The 16,005-nt window shown below is 35.3% G+C and overlaps 2 protein-coding genes and 1 long non-coding RNA gene across 10 annotated transcripts in view; 2 read left to right on the top strand and 1 right to left on the bottom strand.

Moving 5' to 3' along the window:
• Nucleotides 1-2,958, top strand: LOC139768795 (armadillo repeat-containing protein 1). The gene is made up of 4 exons (XM_071699354.1): nt 1-798; nt 1,032-1,367; nt 1,473-1,682; nt 1,826-2,958. Exons 1-4 carry the CDS (start codon nt 649-651, stop codon nt 1,991-1,993), a joined length of 864 nt encoding a protein of 287 aa, XP_071555455.1. The 5' UTR covers nt 1-648; the 3' UTR covers nt 1,994-2,958.
• The window catches only part of Wnd (Mitogen-activated protein kinase kinase kinase 13 wallenda), a 25,482-nt gene continuing 12,420 nt past the window's right edge, over nt 2,944-16,005 (bottom strand). For 5 of the 8 annotated variants that reach the window (XM_071699323.1, XM_071699322.1, XM_071699324.1 and 2 more), the window contains 10 exons: nt 9,752-10,035; nt 9,197-9,383; nt 8,914-9,105; nt 8,221-8,647; nt 7,574-7,800; nt 7,002-7,434; nt 6,365-6,759; nt 6,107-6,283; nt 5,541-5,739; nt 2,944-5,118 (listed from right to left, as the gene is read on the bottom strand). In XM_071699323.1, the coding sequence (XP_071555424.1) occupies nt 4,999-5,118; nt 5,541-5,739; nt 6,107-6,283; nt 6,365-6,759; nt 7,002-7,434; nt 7,574-7,800; nt 8,221-8,647; nt 8,914-9,105; nt 9,197-9,383; nt 9,752-10,035 (2,641 nt within the window). In that variant the 3' untranslated portion in view covers nt 2,944-4,998. The remainder of the gene's footprint in view (nt 5,119-5,540; nt 5,740-6,106; nt 6,284-6,364; nt 6,760-7,001; nt 7,435-7,573; nt 7,801-8,220; nt 8,648-8,913; nt 9,106-9,196; nt 9,384-9,751; nt 10,036-16,005) is intronic. The other 3 variants (XM_071699325.1, XM_071699328.1, XM_071699329.1) reach the window with 3 other exon arrangements.
• LOC139768797 (uncharacterized) overlaps nt 14,684-16,005 on the top strand; it is a 4,605-nt gene continuing 3,283 nt past the window's right edge. Inside the window, exon 1 of the long non-coding RNA XR_011717431.1 lies at nt 14,684-14,818. This is a non-coding gene — a long non-coding RNA (uncharacterized lncRNA). The remainder of the gene's footprint in view (nt 14,819-16,005) is intronic.

The following is a 16,005-nucleotide window of genomic DNA, read 5'->3' on the forward strand; positions in this document are numbered from 1 at the left end:
TCGGAGCATCACGCGCCTATACATACATATTTACTCTGATATCGACGCGCTTGGACGTTACAGCTTTAATGCTTTGTTTATTATCCTGCCCTGCCACGCGATAAGTTACGGGCGAACGAACGTGACAGGTTCTTTTAAAGCGCTACGATCTCGAAGGATCGGGAATCTTTCCGACGGCCGTCGGAAAGGCAACCGCCTGTGGTTGCCATTCAACCTGCAGTTTCCCCATCCCCCATCCCTTCTCCTCGGTATCGCCGATAACAACGACTGATACTGACCGATGTCAGTAATGGTCAGTAACTCGCGTGCGTGCAACGTGTCTCGATCGATTTTGATCAAATGCCAAATGTGACAATCTAAGCTCATCCCTTTTCGTCGCGCGACATTCACATACCTATGTCGCCCGTTCCCCGGCGGCTCGCTTTTGCTTGGGAATAAGGTTAGATCGAGCCTCAGGTTGACGCCGCGCCGTTGCGACGTAATAACGCGCGTTTCGGAGAAAGCGGCGGATTTGCTTTTCTCTGCGAGATGGGGACGAAGATTCGCCCCGGGATCTGATGGTTCTCTCTTTCGCGAATCGTACTAAGAGCGGCCGCGCGCGATCACGAATCTCAGGCGTGTTTGATGTCAACGTAACATTTGTGGACGATGGACGGAGAGGATTCCGTGGACGTGGACGTGGATGTGGACGTGGACGTGGACGTGGACGTCGACGTGGACCCGCGGGAGCTGCAGGAGACCCTCCAAACGTACAGGAAGCTCGCCGACGATTTTGCCAACCACGACACGATTCTGAAGGTGAATGCTCCGATTCGAGCTATATCCCAGATAGACAAAGCTGTTGAAGATCTTGCGAAGCGTACTGTAAATTTTGTCAGCAGAATGCCAGCGGAAATGTATCAGAAACAGTTAACCGAATCTACTGGCAAATTACAGAAACTGAGTAGAATCTGCTGGCAAACTGCTGTCGTATTGCAAACGTTTGGTTTACCGGGTATAATCGTTGGCTGATTGCTTGCTTTTGTTTGCAGGACAAGACGGTCTTATCGTACATAGCGTACGTCTTAGAAGTACCTGATGTAGATGTGGTTACCTTAGCTCTGGACATTCTGGAGATATTTGTTAAGAATGTAGACAATTATATACATATAACGTCCACCTTTGGCGTGCGCGAATCTCTGGAGGTGATTATTAACAAGTACAGCTTGAGCGAACCAAAATTAGCCAGTCGGGCGCAGCACATCAAAGATGACATAGAGCGTATGAAGCCGCCTATATATAACTTGCGCAGTCGTTGCAGGCGAGTTATAGAGCCCAAAAAGTTGAGGACACATGTAATAGTTTTATATGTTCAAGGTTTACTACCGGTAAGTGTTGATTGTCTATTTCAGTTCATCAATATCATGCGTGAGAAAATAATATAAGTAATTATTACATTGGAGAGTCTATAATAAGATAATCGAAATAATTAGGAAACTCGCGCCGAGCTGGAAGCGATATTGATAAGAATCGAAGGTCTCGTTTCGCTTGTTGTCGACGTAGAGCATCAGCGTGTAACTATGCGCACCTTGAGTTACGTCACCGCGAAACAGATTGCGGAAGCGATTGAGAGACATGCAGATAACATGGAAGCGAGATTGGTTACGAGGAACAAATTTAATCAAGAATTCCTCGTGAAGCTAGTAAGAATTGTCAACCTTTTAAATTAATTTGTAGTCTGCTTTTACATGACAGACGTGTGTTTTAAATTTTAATGTAATTGTTGTTCATAAAGTTGAACACAATGTTTCACGTTAAATATACGGATGTAATGACCCTTTTTCAGATACAAGAAGGCGATACCGACAGCGAAGGATTGCCCGATTATTTACCCGAGGAAGAGGAAGAAGATGATAAGGAGGGAGTTGTGTCACTATTTACCGGTTTAAAACAAAGCGCTTCATCCCTATATAAATCTACCACCGAGTTTCTAAGTAGTTCGTTCTATTGGTAGAATTTCTAACTGCAACGGAGATTGTCGTAATTTGTGACTGTTGTAATTAGAATTTTATTTATTTGAAATTAATTGTTCATTTATCTGTTCAAAGAAAGGCTGGAAACAATTCGTGTGTGTGTGTGTAGATAGAGTACATTACCTCAATAGATATATATCAAAGAGAAAGACTTATGCTTTTTAGCAGTAACCATGATTAACTAAATCTCTAATTGTTTAAGAATTTCACACTCATTTAATACATTCATAAATAACAATGATTAAAGGGAGTAAAGTTAATTGACTTTTACGACGTACAGTAATACTTTGTACTCGTCGTCTGTCTCTCAATAGAAAATTAACATGTACAAACAGACTTCTGAGTTTTAATGTCTATATTTGTAAAAAGAAGACACGTATGTTTTACATGTATTTGTGTACAAAATTAACTTTATTTTTTGTACTTTAACAGCTATGCATGCTTTATCTTGTGACTTAACATATGTAAAGCAATTATGTACACATGCAAATTATATTACGATCTCAGAGACTTCTAATCGAATTCGACTATATTAACGTGTAAATACGTAAATTCCAATAAGTGCTACGTATATGCACTAAAGATCTAATTACCAAATCTTATTCACGTAAATGAGATTTCGTTATAAAAGCTTCTAATGTAAAATGTTAGATTAGATGTAGATATTAAATGTATGTGATATGACATTCAAGCCATAATACAGCTTTTGCAATCGAATAAAAATAAAACGAAAGAATTTTGATATTTAATTTTTCAATAATCGTTTTTAAAAAAAAGCAATCGTATAGAATCATTGAAAAAACTATTTGCAAACGATATTTAAAATACCCTTTCGAATCTTGTTATGCTCTATGTTCTTAGCTGCTCACATAATCTCTACACACGACGCAATATATACTGTTTGGATTTGTACAAAGAACGAAATATAAAATGTTGTGTAAATCAACTTTATTTTATGTATAACACAAATTTTGTGTACTGCTTCTATTATTATATAATAATAGAACTAGTCAATTTTTTAGCTGCCACTGCACAAAAAGGAACAATTTATGCAACTACTCGCATAAGTATGATGGATACAATACGTATGATTACTACAAAGTACATCTCTCTCTATTTATATGCCTCGTAAATTATTTCGTTCAGATGAGCACATCAAAATCGTTATCCTATCTTATCTTTTACGCTTATTCGCTAAGTTCCCGTTGTATTGTCTATATTTACAGATACAGATGTATATAATTGTCATTAAGGCAATTTGAGTTTCAAAGCAGGTACAATAGATGGATGCAAAACATCGTTTTTTTTCCTGTAATCGAGTAAACGAAATAGTTCGTAGACATGCGTGTGGAACAGAGAGACTTACAATAATTATTAGTACCAGTAATTCGCGGAATGAGTATGGGGTTCGCGTGCAGTCCAGTGCTATTGTTGAGCTTCGCTTTTGAAACTCGCGTAACCAGCACCGCGTTTGACTATTTCGCGCAATACAACTCATTTCTTAAACTATACATTAAATGCTTAGGCTGAAATCAATAAGTACATAGTCACTAAAGACCTACGCTCTCTGACTCTTGTTGGCTGTGAAGTAAAAAAAAAAGAATTAAGTTTCTTACGTATGAGCGTATGTCTTGGAAAATATACATACGACAGTACACTGTACCCTCCTATTGTAAATATAGTAGCTTCTGAGGGAGTTTCGCATTTTTGTATTTTTCCTCTCTTACTTTTCGATTTTCGCCTAACATCTTCGTATTCCATAATATATTGCAAATATAAAAGATCGTACAGGTACAACAATATCTTTCAATACATGCTTCAAAGACTAAATTGCGTATTATTATCAATTCTCTAACTTTCACTAGACACCTCGGTCGATGCATGCAAATTGCCATAGGCACTTATGTCATAATAAAATTCATTATCGTTACGTTGTACATTTCTATTCTGTTTCGAGAGGTTTATTAAATTCTTTTTTCCTTTTTCTTTAAGACAATGCATTTAAACTGTGCATATACATAATATCATCAGCTAGATGCTTTCATAACTATGAAGGCATCTCACTATTTACACACAGCTGCCTTTTCATTTCGTCAAATATAAACACATACATAAGCAGAGAAATACGTGAATTTTCAAAGTTGTTGACTGCCTGCATTTTTTTCAATGAAAACTTATTTCTATGGCAATGGGTATGCACAGTTTGAAATTAGATTTGTGATTTAGTACACTTGCGTATTCGGAGAGAACTGCGAATGCAAAATATTAGATGCCATGGAAGAAATAAAAATACATGATTCTTCTTATCTGCGAAGTACACCGAGCAGTATGTAGCTTAACATTTACTAATGGCGATTATTACAGTGAAGTAAATGAGTATTAAGCATAAAAATGTTCGATGTACTTATGCGATTGCGGATAATAATAATATAACCACTGCATCTGCAAATAATATCCTTCGAAGCAGTATCTAGATTTGTTGAACGAGAATTACGCTATACACTTTATACTCATATTCTCATGTTCTCATGTTGTATGTGCTATAAAAAATGTTGCGTAATAAACTCAAATAAACTTGAGCAATATTAATCTGACTTTTTAGCAATCTATATATGCAACTGATTAAACAATGATTAAGAATGTCTTCGAAAATTGTTTGGCTTTAATAATCAATCAGGATATAAAGTCTCGAATTCTCGAATTATCTGCTTACCGAATTATTTGTTTTCTAAATAATATTACATACTTTTTAATACATGTATGTATACATGTTTATATGTATATGGAGATGTATATGGATGCAAGTATATATGTATATATGTCATTATGTATGTGTATGTATACATATATGAATAGACAATTATCTACAATATTCAACATAAGTTACAGAATGAAGAATGACGTGATTACTGACATTCACTCAGGCAGTAAATCTAACTTATAAACCGATCATAAATCAGATATAAAAATTACACTAACAACTAATCTATATTCGGCTCTCCATCTTCATAGATCCACTTGCCGGTTGAGATGCAATTGTAACTTCACTGACTTCGTCCGTTTCCGATTGACTCGATGTGTCAGAAACATCGTCTATTTCCTTTCTCTGAGTTTAAATTAAATGTGTACGTTAATTTCATAATTTTTTAAGAAATATGTTGTTTATAAATATTTTTTACCACCCGCGAAAAACTAAACAAATTAGAAAAAAATTATGAAAAACCCAATTCAAAACGGCTTAATATATTCACTTATATTTTCTCTTCAATATTGCAGTATATTAATTTGTAAATGTAAAATTCACTTACTATCATGTATAATAACATTCGTGAAATATATTTTATTTTCTGCAAAATATAATTTGTATTGTTTTTCGCATGTGGTTATTCGTTTGTAACAATGCACGATAATGTAATGTGAATCTGTTTATATTTTCTTACCAAAATAATATATAATAGTATATAATCGTACAATTGTTTATTAGAATTTATTCATCTAAAACTAAAATATATTATTCAATTTACTCACTTTTTGGGAATGATGTATATTACGAAGAACTCGTTGAACATCCGGATTACTTTCTAAGGTGGAAGTCTGACTGGACGGAGGATGCGAATATTCAGAAGTATTTTCCTCATCAGAAGCTAATGCCCCCTGTATTCTCCCGGGTATTGTTAGTTTAGATCTTCGTAATCTGCATCCGGGACCGATCGGCCTTCTTGCGATACTAATATTGGAGGGAATATATATTATTATATAGAGTCATATTCTTAATATGACTCAATTATGTATTGCTAGAAGCGAACATTTAAATAGCTGTTGAAATGCTTGTAAAATAAACAAATCTGTCAAAAGTTTTTCGCAAAATAATATTTATACCATAAAATTTTGCAGCAATAATCTAATTTATTTTCTAAAAAATTAAAAAGGTTGTTTGATAAATTCCTATTTAAATTAATTTTTTTAACTTTAAAATGTGTATTTAAAAAAAAATTTTTTTTAAATAAGAATTAGCTGAATTAGTCCACTATTGACTGAATCTTTTAATACGGCTGTGGAATTTGAAGTTGAATTCACTATCGACTAAAATATACCTTCTTCGTCTTAAGGAATAGTTGTAAGTATAACTTGGATCCTCTCCCTCTTCATCCGACCAGCTTTCTTCACAAGCATCGTCTTCGCGATCATCCGTATTGTCCGAAGAAGCTCGTATTTTATCGGATTGCTCCACATAGTGCCCAGATAATTTAACCGAATCTTCTTTATTTCTACTGTAATGTTTGATTAATTTAATAAATACTGAATATACAATAAAAGTAAATTACATTTTCGCGGATATTATTATGCAATACCTATGAGAGATTATGACATCATCGCCATTTCCATTGTCAATGATAAGACGATTCGCATTAATAATTTCGCTGACTTTTCTGCCGAGAGTCTCAAGATTGTCGTCGTCGCTACAATCCCTCAAACGTTCGTTTCCATTGGAATTATTTTCATCTAAGTGCTCGGGGCTGGAGCACGAACTCGTTTGCATAGGATAATGCGTTTCCGGCAAAATTGGATTCCCGTTTAAGCATTCTGTTGTTTGCTTATGCAATGAATGTCTTCTGACGAGGTCCAAGGAGGATTTCTCCGGTAAAGAAAGTGCTATATTCGCTACCGAGGTGTGATCCGATTCACTGATGTCTGCGGTGTCCGTTTGTGTGTGACTGTCAACGAATCTTCCAGGTACCTCTGTACTCTATAAATTAGGAACCATACCATATACAACATACATTGAGAATTTCTTAAGAGGTGTAATGTAAACTAATCTATCATGAAATTAAGAGTCTCAATATTCTTACAAAAAGGATATATTCTTTCAAAAAATTCTTTTATTTGAATTCAAGGAATTAATCAGGAGCACAAGATATTGAAAGGGTTGACAGAAGACAATCAAAATTATCTTTAATATTTTCTCTTTAATTATATCTAGATTTTCACCTTTCTTTCACGATGAGGACTCGATCTAGGACTGGAACTTAGACCACAACCCGAACCGACCCTACGATGCCTGTATTTACGCTGTTTGAAGCTATTGCTTGGTGCTAAAACAGTTTCCGGTTGATTGGATTCGTTCAGCTGCGTGTACATGGTGGCTTTGACGGGGCTCTGTGGTGAATCCGTGGGCGATGGAGGAGTAGTAGGCGTTGAGGAAGTGGAGAACTGTACTGTGCCATTGCGTCTGCGGTACAGCCTCTCCTGGGCCTTCAGCAAAGGACGGACAAGACGTTTCTTGTACTGCTTGTATCCTGTTGATTGCTGTTCTCTCCTGAGACAAACCAGACATTTATTTCCAAATGTGCGAGTTCGGCTGCAGTCTTGTGCTATCAGTCCCGTAAGCGCAAAGCGGTTATGCAAAGCGATACTGCGTCGTCTGTATTTAAAAAAAATACAGAATATCATATAGTACATCGCTCATACACATATGGACAACACAATTGCACATGTATATGTTACAGAAATACTTTGACTCTTTGACTCTATCTTTATATATTATGTGGTTTTTTTCTTACTTTATCACATCTCGCTCGCGTAATTCTAATTGCAGTAGAATAGAGTTTAGTTCCAAGTACAGATTGTTAGTACGTTCGAGTTTACGCTCATAGTGTTCTCTGACATCCTGAGCGTGTCGCAATTCATCCTTCCTCCGTCGGATTAGCTCAGCCTCGAAACGTGGATCGGTATTAGTAAATAGTGGCATATGCTGCATGTGTTCCTGTATTTCCTTCTTCCAAGATTGCTGTAATGAAGATAATTTCGCTATCTACGCATCTCTACCTACTCTGATTAATAATTGCACAAAGAACAATTCGTTATTTATTACTTATTTCGTTAGCCATTCGTTAAAACTGCTTCTTTGTTATATTAAAAATTTTGCAAATTGTTACTAGACTTTATTGTATGTAACGACCAAAAGAATAAATGAGAATTTTCAATGTGTTTATGAATAATATAAAATTAAGATAAATATATTACATAATGTGATATAATAATACATTTTAAAAAATACATAATATATTTATACATGATATAAAATAGAAAAACACTTTTGTATGTTTTGCTTATTTAACAAACACTTTAGTACTGGATTATTATCATCTACTCAAGTAACTGAAATAAAATTTCTGAAAATTTGCATTATATCAAATGGGTGCCCCACCTGTGCCTTAAAATAATCTTCAGGTTCCGTGGAGAGTACATCAACAGCTGCAATAGCGAGGTGCATCTCGATGAGTTTGAAGGAAGGCCTGTTACGCGGTTTGGCTGACCAACACTGCTTAACCAGTAGCCCATATCCCTCCGGGCAACTGGTGGGAATTGGTAAATGAAGAGAATTGCTGCCCACTCCCCACATAACAGCGGAGGAATCTACATCCTTGTAAGGTATCTCGCCGCTCAGTAATTCCCATAGTACGACCCCGTACGACCATATGTCCACCTTCTCCGAGCATAGCTCGTTCCTGATTACCTCCGGCGCCATCCACGCCACCGTACCAGCGAAAGTCATTTTCGTGCTAATTTCATTCCACTGTCTACTCGTGCCGAAATCACTGATCTTTACTACTTCCCCTTGTCCTATTAGAACACTACAAATACAATAATTTTCTCGTTATTCTACAATTATTATAGATTTTGGATGTATTTTATTTAAAAAGAAATTTTTTTATTTCAATTAAATTTTATAGTTTATCTCATATATAGATCTATCAAACCATGCTCCATGCATGAATTATTTAGCTAATTTCAATTTTTGAATCAATCAAATTGGAATAAAAAATTGGAATCAAGCAAAAATGTTTATAACTATTATTTATTTCGAAGAGTGCTTTTATCCATTTTATCGTTTACTTACTTTGGACTTTTGAGATCTCTGTGTATGATTTTGTGAGCATGAAGATACGCCATCCCAGCAGCTATCTGTTTTGACCATGACACCAATCTAGCAGGAGGAACCGGTTCTCCAGCTCTTAGAAGGTCATATAATGGCCCAAACGGACAAAACTCCATTATTATGCAATAGCAAGGAGGTTTTGTACACACTCCTCTGTAAACATCAGATGAACGTTTGACGATAAACATTTTGTAATGTGACCTCTATAATATCTTAATATTATAGAAAAAATAGTGAGCCTTACTTAAAGTGCACAATATTCGGATGATTGAGTTTCCGCAAATGACGTATGTCAGTCTCTTTCGGTTCCTTCACCTTTTTCACAGCTACTATTTCCTTATTTAATTTTCCACTAAATACTGCACCTTGAGCCCCAGATCCGAGCCATTGCAGCTCGCTAATTGCTTCGAAGGGTATCTCCCAATCGTCAGCTAAAACAGGCAGTTCGTTTAAATAGCTGCGCTAAACGTAACTTATAAAAATCTTTTCAAAACGACGACTATTTCAGGCATTCAAAGCAAGAGATTACGCTCATATGCATAAATCCTATTTTAAGTACATGATTGTATCTAAAACTGATCTTGAAAAGAACAGATTTAATCTATTGTTACTTCGAATACCCCTTCTAAGACAGTCGTAAAGAACGACGATTATAACGATTATATTTTGCCATTAATTTCTACTGCACGTAAAATATAAAGATTTATACAAAATATTGAAGCAATTTTTGGCACACTGCAACTTAATTTAAAAAGAGGAGAGAAAAATAATAGGAGAAAAAAGCCACATGGAAACTTACATAACTTACTTGAAAGTCCCTTGATTTTATCATTAATAGCGGCCTTCGATAACATGGTCCAAACGGGACGCATGCATCCCAGGATGCCCTCGACCCAACTCGATCGTTGAGAATCGATGCTTTCCGATCCGGGAGCGCATTTTGTCGCGGCGTCGCTGGAGTTACTCGCGGAATTGAGGTGATTACTATTCGGCAATTGAACCTCACGCAGCTCGGTGATTAGCCGTTCGGGGCTTCCCGCGATTTCACTCAGCTGAGCCAGCTCCTCTTGGATACACAGCATGCTGAAATTTTGTATATATAGATTACAGATTTTTTCGATAATACCTGACGCAAATCGTACATACGCTATCGCAATGTACATTTATCGCAATACATTACGGCAATGTCCGAAATAAAAGTACAAATATCGAGGACAACAGATTCAAATTAACCGATGATACTATTCCAATGTATTATGCATAAAAGCACGTGCGTTCGCGAACAGGTAATAAAACTCACAATTCAAGAGTATGTTACTAATTACGAAATTAATTACATGTTCACGTATGCTTTGTTCCTCGGTACGCACTCTTTGAATATTCAAAGATGAATAGGATTACTGTAAATATAGTATTCGTAACAACGCACGAATCTTATCTTTGCTGCATATTGTACTTTTCGTTATATATAGATTTTATGTAAGTATTATTCGTACGTATTTTTTACCAAACGCAGAAAAGATTTGCGAAACAATGTTTGATTGTGAATGCAGCCGTTCACCATAAAGAGAAGAATATTGTGCAAGATATTAGATGTTTCTAAATTTCGATTATTCAATTTATGATAAATGATTTTAAATAATGTATTTTCTCTCTTTAATTAAAACATTGTACACATTATAAAATTAAAGATATATATAAAAATTCTTTTTCTTTCCCTTTATGGATTTTCTTCTCTTTTCATTTACTTTCTTAATCTTTTGTTTCTTTTAGCGGAACAATTTTTGAATCGTGCAGTGTAATATAGCAGAAGAGCCTTCCTATCGCAAAGTAATCGATCCAAGAGAAGAGAGACTTAACCTGATGCAAGTTGCACTGAGAATGATCCGCAAAAAAAAGCAATCGAATATTGCACATAATTATCTATGTGCGGTCCGATGAACGATAAGAAACGACGCATGTATGCCGCACGTCACGCCGGCGATAGCAATCGCCGGATGGTCTCAATATTGACAGATTTTTGATCACATGGAGATCAGAATCTAAGAGATCCCAAATTAAGCTGCGTCCATAAGTCTTAAAATGCCAAATAAATCTGCCACCGTCAATACTGATGCATTTAGCATTGTTTGATACAGAATCCGTATTTAATTGAAACCATTAAGTTTCTCTGAACTATCAATAGATACTTAAGATATGAGGATTGATAATGATTTGGCTATAGCAATAGAGCTATAGCAATGTCTTTGCTATAGTTATATCATTGTCTTAGATAAAAAGCAATTTTAAGTAGAGAAAGAGAACTTGCGTATATTATTCTTGATATATTATTCTAACTCTCCATTTTTTATGTATGAACGATATCGATAATATTAAAACTGTCGAATCGTTATTGGAATTCTGACATTTCTCGCACGTCAAAATTATCAGCTGACCGAAGACGGCTATGTCTTAACGATAACAAATAAAACACGTAGACTCATAATAGTCTATTTTTAAACACAATGGTCACAGAGTGACATCTGATATCACCTTGATATTAATTTTATAAATTTTAAAACATCTATCAATTAAGACATTCGCTGTAACATATTAAATATTTGTAAAACAGTAGTACAATTTCATTTTTCTTTATGTTATTGGGTATTAATTAATTTGGCGTCGTTCCCCTATTTTCTTCGAAAATTCACTTTATCTGCTTCTTCTTTCTGCTTCGAAGACTGTCAAAAGATGATATTGTAGCGATAACAATCGCAACGCCTCGCTCGCAGACGTCTTTTCAAGGCTACACGTGGCAAAAGATTTGCGTTTGTGTCAATGACTTTTTACAGGCTGACAGGCTAAATGGTGGACATATTTATCTACGTTTCTCTCTTTTTCTCGGTTAATACGAGCCTATCTGGCAAGTGCGAGAAAGCGCGTTACTCCGGATTGGACATCAGTATCTATAGAAATATTTATAGAATTATTTATGGAAGTAACACAAATTGCTTAATTACTAAATAATATTTTTAATAACAGATTCTTTGATCAATTGCTTTTTTCTCTAACTAAAATATTAATACTAAGAGCTTTTTAGTTAAAGATAAAAGCATTTTTCTAAAAAATAAATTTTTGAGTTTTGTTATGTTCGCAAAGATAAAAAGAAATGAGCAGTATTTTTATCAATAGTAAAACTGTTTTCATTTAAATTCAATTAAATCTTATTTTTCTAGAATTTAATTATCTAGATGCATCATATAATAAAAATATATATTAAAGAGTGAAGAGATTTTTCTCGAAAGTTTCTACGAAAAGAATAGACAATAAATTTATTAAAAAATTTCTCGAGATTGAGATTATCAAACGTTTTGTGCATGTATTGTGCATTGATATCGCATCGCGGAGACACGAAATGTCACGCCCACTATAATTTCGATTGATACGATGCAACTTTTCATGCGCATTGCGGAGATTAATATTACCGGCTCTGATAACATGGTGCCGTGTTATCGGGCGTTTTATTCGTTATGAGAGCGCAACACAAAAATCTTTGAACGGAATGCAACAAAAGTGGCATGCAACGCGGATATCGATCGCGCTCTTTACGTCGCAGCTGCATACAGACATATATAGATATAGATACATGTTTCTAAATTTAATTCTCGACTGATAGTACAAGTCATGCTCTACTAAGTTCTTTAGCGTCTCACGGACAGATTCTTTCAATTCGGGGAAATTGATTAAAATATGTGTTAGTGTAGCTATGAAGAAAAAAAAATCTATACAAATGACATGATTGATCACTTCCTTGAGTTACCCGAACGGTGTCACTCTTCTGTCGCAATATAAAAATGCGATAAAAAGTACTTGATAAATGACGTTATTATATAAATACATACTTCCGTAGAATATCCTTTATTTTAAGTACTATAATCAATTAATATTAAAATGCATGTAATGTGGCATTAAATTATAAATAAAGCTCCCGAAAGAAAATTCTTCATTTTTCAAATACTTATCAAGTAAACGCACAAAACAACAGAGTTTCAAACAATCTTCTAGTAATAACATTTGCCGTTGCTCTTCACCTTTGTCCATATGAAATAATATTTGTGTGTCGTAGATATATTTATTTAAGTATGTAAAGTACATACGTGTATCTTTATCCGTTCCAGATTGAGCGGTATTATTTGCGGTCATATACACGATAAACATGTACTCAGATGTTCTCCATACTTTGAATCCCCATTTCTTAATATTCTTATTTTACATGTATTAAAATGTTAATAAAACGTCTAGTAAATGTTTAATTAGTCTTGGATTCTTGCGATGTAATGGAAAAAACGCTTGCCGTTAACTTAAAGCTAAAACTGTTAGATAACGGAACTTTGCTTATTGTAATTAATTAAAGCTAAATAAGAAAAAACGAATTTTTAATTTTTTCTTTAGAGCTAGTTCAAACTATATTTTCTTAAACGAGAGTTTAGGTAAAATTTTATCTAAAGAGTATATGTGTGTGTGAATTCTTTAAAAGTAATCTAAAATAAAATAAAAAGAAAAAAAAGGAGATTCTTCGTTTTATCGTTTTCTTTTTACGACATAAAGCTAACTTTTCAAAATTTCACTAACAATAAGATTTTACAATGATTTCTAACGTACGTGAAACGATACCTAAAAAGAAAAGCAGGAATTTCGTGCGCGTGCGAAAGGAATTGCATAAACAAGCCGGTGTGTTGTGTTTAAACTAGTGTTATCGCTGTTGATTTTATTGATAACCGATACCAGCACGCGGGAAAACATGCCGAGTGCGCGGCAATTTTATCCAAATTTATATGTAAGTAGAATTAGAAATCTGGAGATGCTTATTTACTTTTGTCTGAAAACATGGGGTTTTTTAATTAATTTTTTTTATTTTATCGCTGAAGATGGCCCGAAGTGAAACCGAAACATCCGGTTCTGTACGTATGTATATCATATCTAATCAAACAACAATGTACACCCACGACTCACGTATTAACAACCGCATTACTCTCACTGCCCTTTATTTTGCTCAAATTTTATGTTCTATTGAGGGTCTAAGAAAAGTTTAATTTGTGAGTGTTAACGCCGACGCGTCTGGAAGAACGGGCTGTCGATCGCGTGGAAAAATATCAAAATAGTGCCGATACATAGGCCGACTGTGTATTTTCACGCCGACGCGACGTTATCACATCGCGTGCTCGAACGATGACAGTGTCGCTTGTTATACATATTATCGCTACATATATCGTGGAATGTTAGTCGCATTCATTAGATACATTAATACTGCTCCGGCTAAAAGTCTGGTCAGTAATTTTGATCAATAGTAAATTCTCCGTGCGAATATGTAACGAACTGAACTAAAAAAAAAATTAAAGAACGTGTTGCGAGGAGAAAGAAATTTTTTTCGACAAGAAGATTGTAAAACGTTTCGGATAAGACACAGATTTTTTAATACGGATAGAGTTTGACTTTGTGAGACAAATTGATAAGAAATAAATCGTCTAACAAGTTATTTTTTGAACGATAATATGATAAGCTAGCGATTAAAGGTAAAGTTCGATTTAAAATTTTTATTTCTCGATGAAATACGAATAAGTCGTCACGCTAATACACCTATGCATTTTTAATACGCCTGAATGTGAGTTCGTAGAAAAGTGAGCTCGGGAAGTGAGAGTGGCCTTGGAAACACGAATGGCAGTGCCCTTGACAGAGGATCGGCGGCGGCGGCCGGCGGCGGCGGTTCGAGATAAAACGATTGTCTTCGGGACAGCCTTCTCTTATCGTCCTTCTCCCGCGAATACGTAAGAAGCCGGGCGTAAATGTACATGGCAAGAGCCGACACGCCGCATAACGAGCGAGTCGTGTAAGTACGTGCATGCATAGTACGTGCATGCACGCTTGCCGTGGCCTTCGTATCAGCTGTCTGCTGGCGTCACTCAATGAGGTCCGTGCTGGTCGCCGTAAACAAATACGCCAGACTAACGGCGGACTGACGGCGGATTTTTTTACATGATTAGTTACATTACGCGTTATATTATACCACAACATTAGTTATATTGCGATACCTGCGGTATATCTACACCTCTTGGTTTCTTTTCAACTTTACATTGTATTTTATTGCTACGTATTTATTGAGTTAATTTGAATACGTTATTATTAATATTATTTCACGTGTAATAGTAAGTGATCGTCGATTGAGCATGTCGTATGATAACGCCGTGAACATTTAAGCCGTCTATATATTCGTTCCTTTCATATTCCTTTAATTATTCTAAATTACATATATTTCTTATAAATCGTTTTGTTTTTGTAACTGTATTAATCTGTTGATACATTCGAAAAAAGAGATTGCATTATAATGTATTTGAGATACCTACATATAGAATCCTAATTATTTATGTTTATAGAAATGCATCTATATAGCAAGGATGTGTTCTTTATGAAAAACGATAGAATGTAATTATAACTGAAACCCATCAATCGCGTAAAAATTCGATTTCTAAAAAAAACGGAGTAACAGCAACTTTCTATGTCATTTACTGTTTCGTAAAAATTGCGATTTCACCATTGGCTCAACGATACGAAAGGAGATATTTTTAACGCATTTGAATCATATATATATACATATAACGTTGGTTGTTTGTGCAAGCGACGTATCTCTATAGCATAATTATAACTCTACTAGAACAAGACGTTGCAGAAATTGACGGTAGCGTCAAACCTCGATTTTTCATTAAAAGAGAATGTCGCAGCCAAGCATTTGTTGCCCCGCATCACAGCGCTAGAATATTATTCCGTCTTTTTCAAAGAACTTCCTGAACTGATGCACATGCACCAACATTGGTGCAATGAGTTAGAGTGAAACAAACTAGTATTCATCAATTCAGAAAGTTCTTCGAAAAAAAAAAAACCTACACTGATACGCCCGAGATGCAAGTTTCAAAAGATGAGAACCCCTTCTTTTACGAGTATCTGCGCTTTCCAATACCGCTCTTCTTTAGAGATTTACGAGGTAACAACGCAGCAACTCCAGTTAAAAATTTCACGTCT

This window comes from Temnothorax nylanderi, unplaced genomic scaffold (genome assembly GCF_030848795.1).
Source record: "Temnothorax nylanderi isolate EJ_2023f unplaced genomic scaffold, tnyl_v1.0 TNYL_tig0018_pilon, whole genome shotgun sequence".
Lineage (NCBI taxonomy): Eukaryota > Metazoa > Arthropoda > Insecta > Hymenoptera > Formicidae > Temnothorax > Temnothorax nylanderi.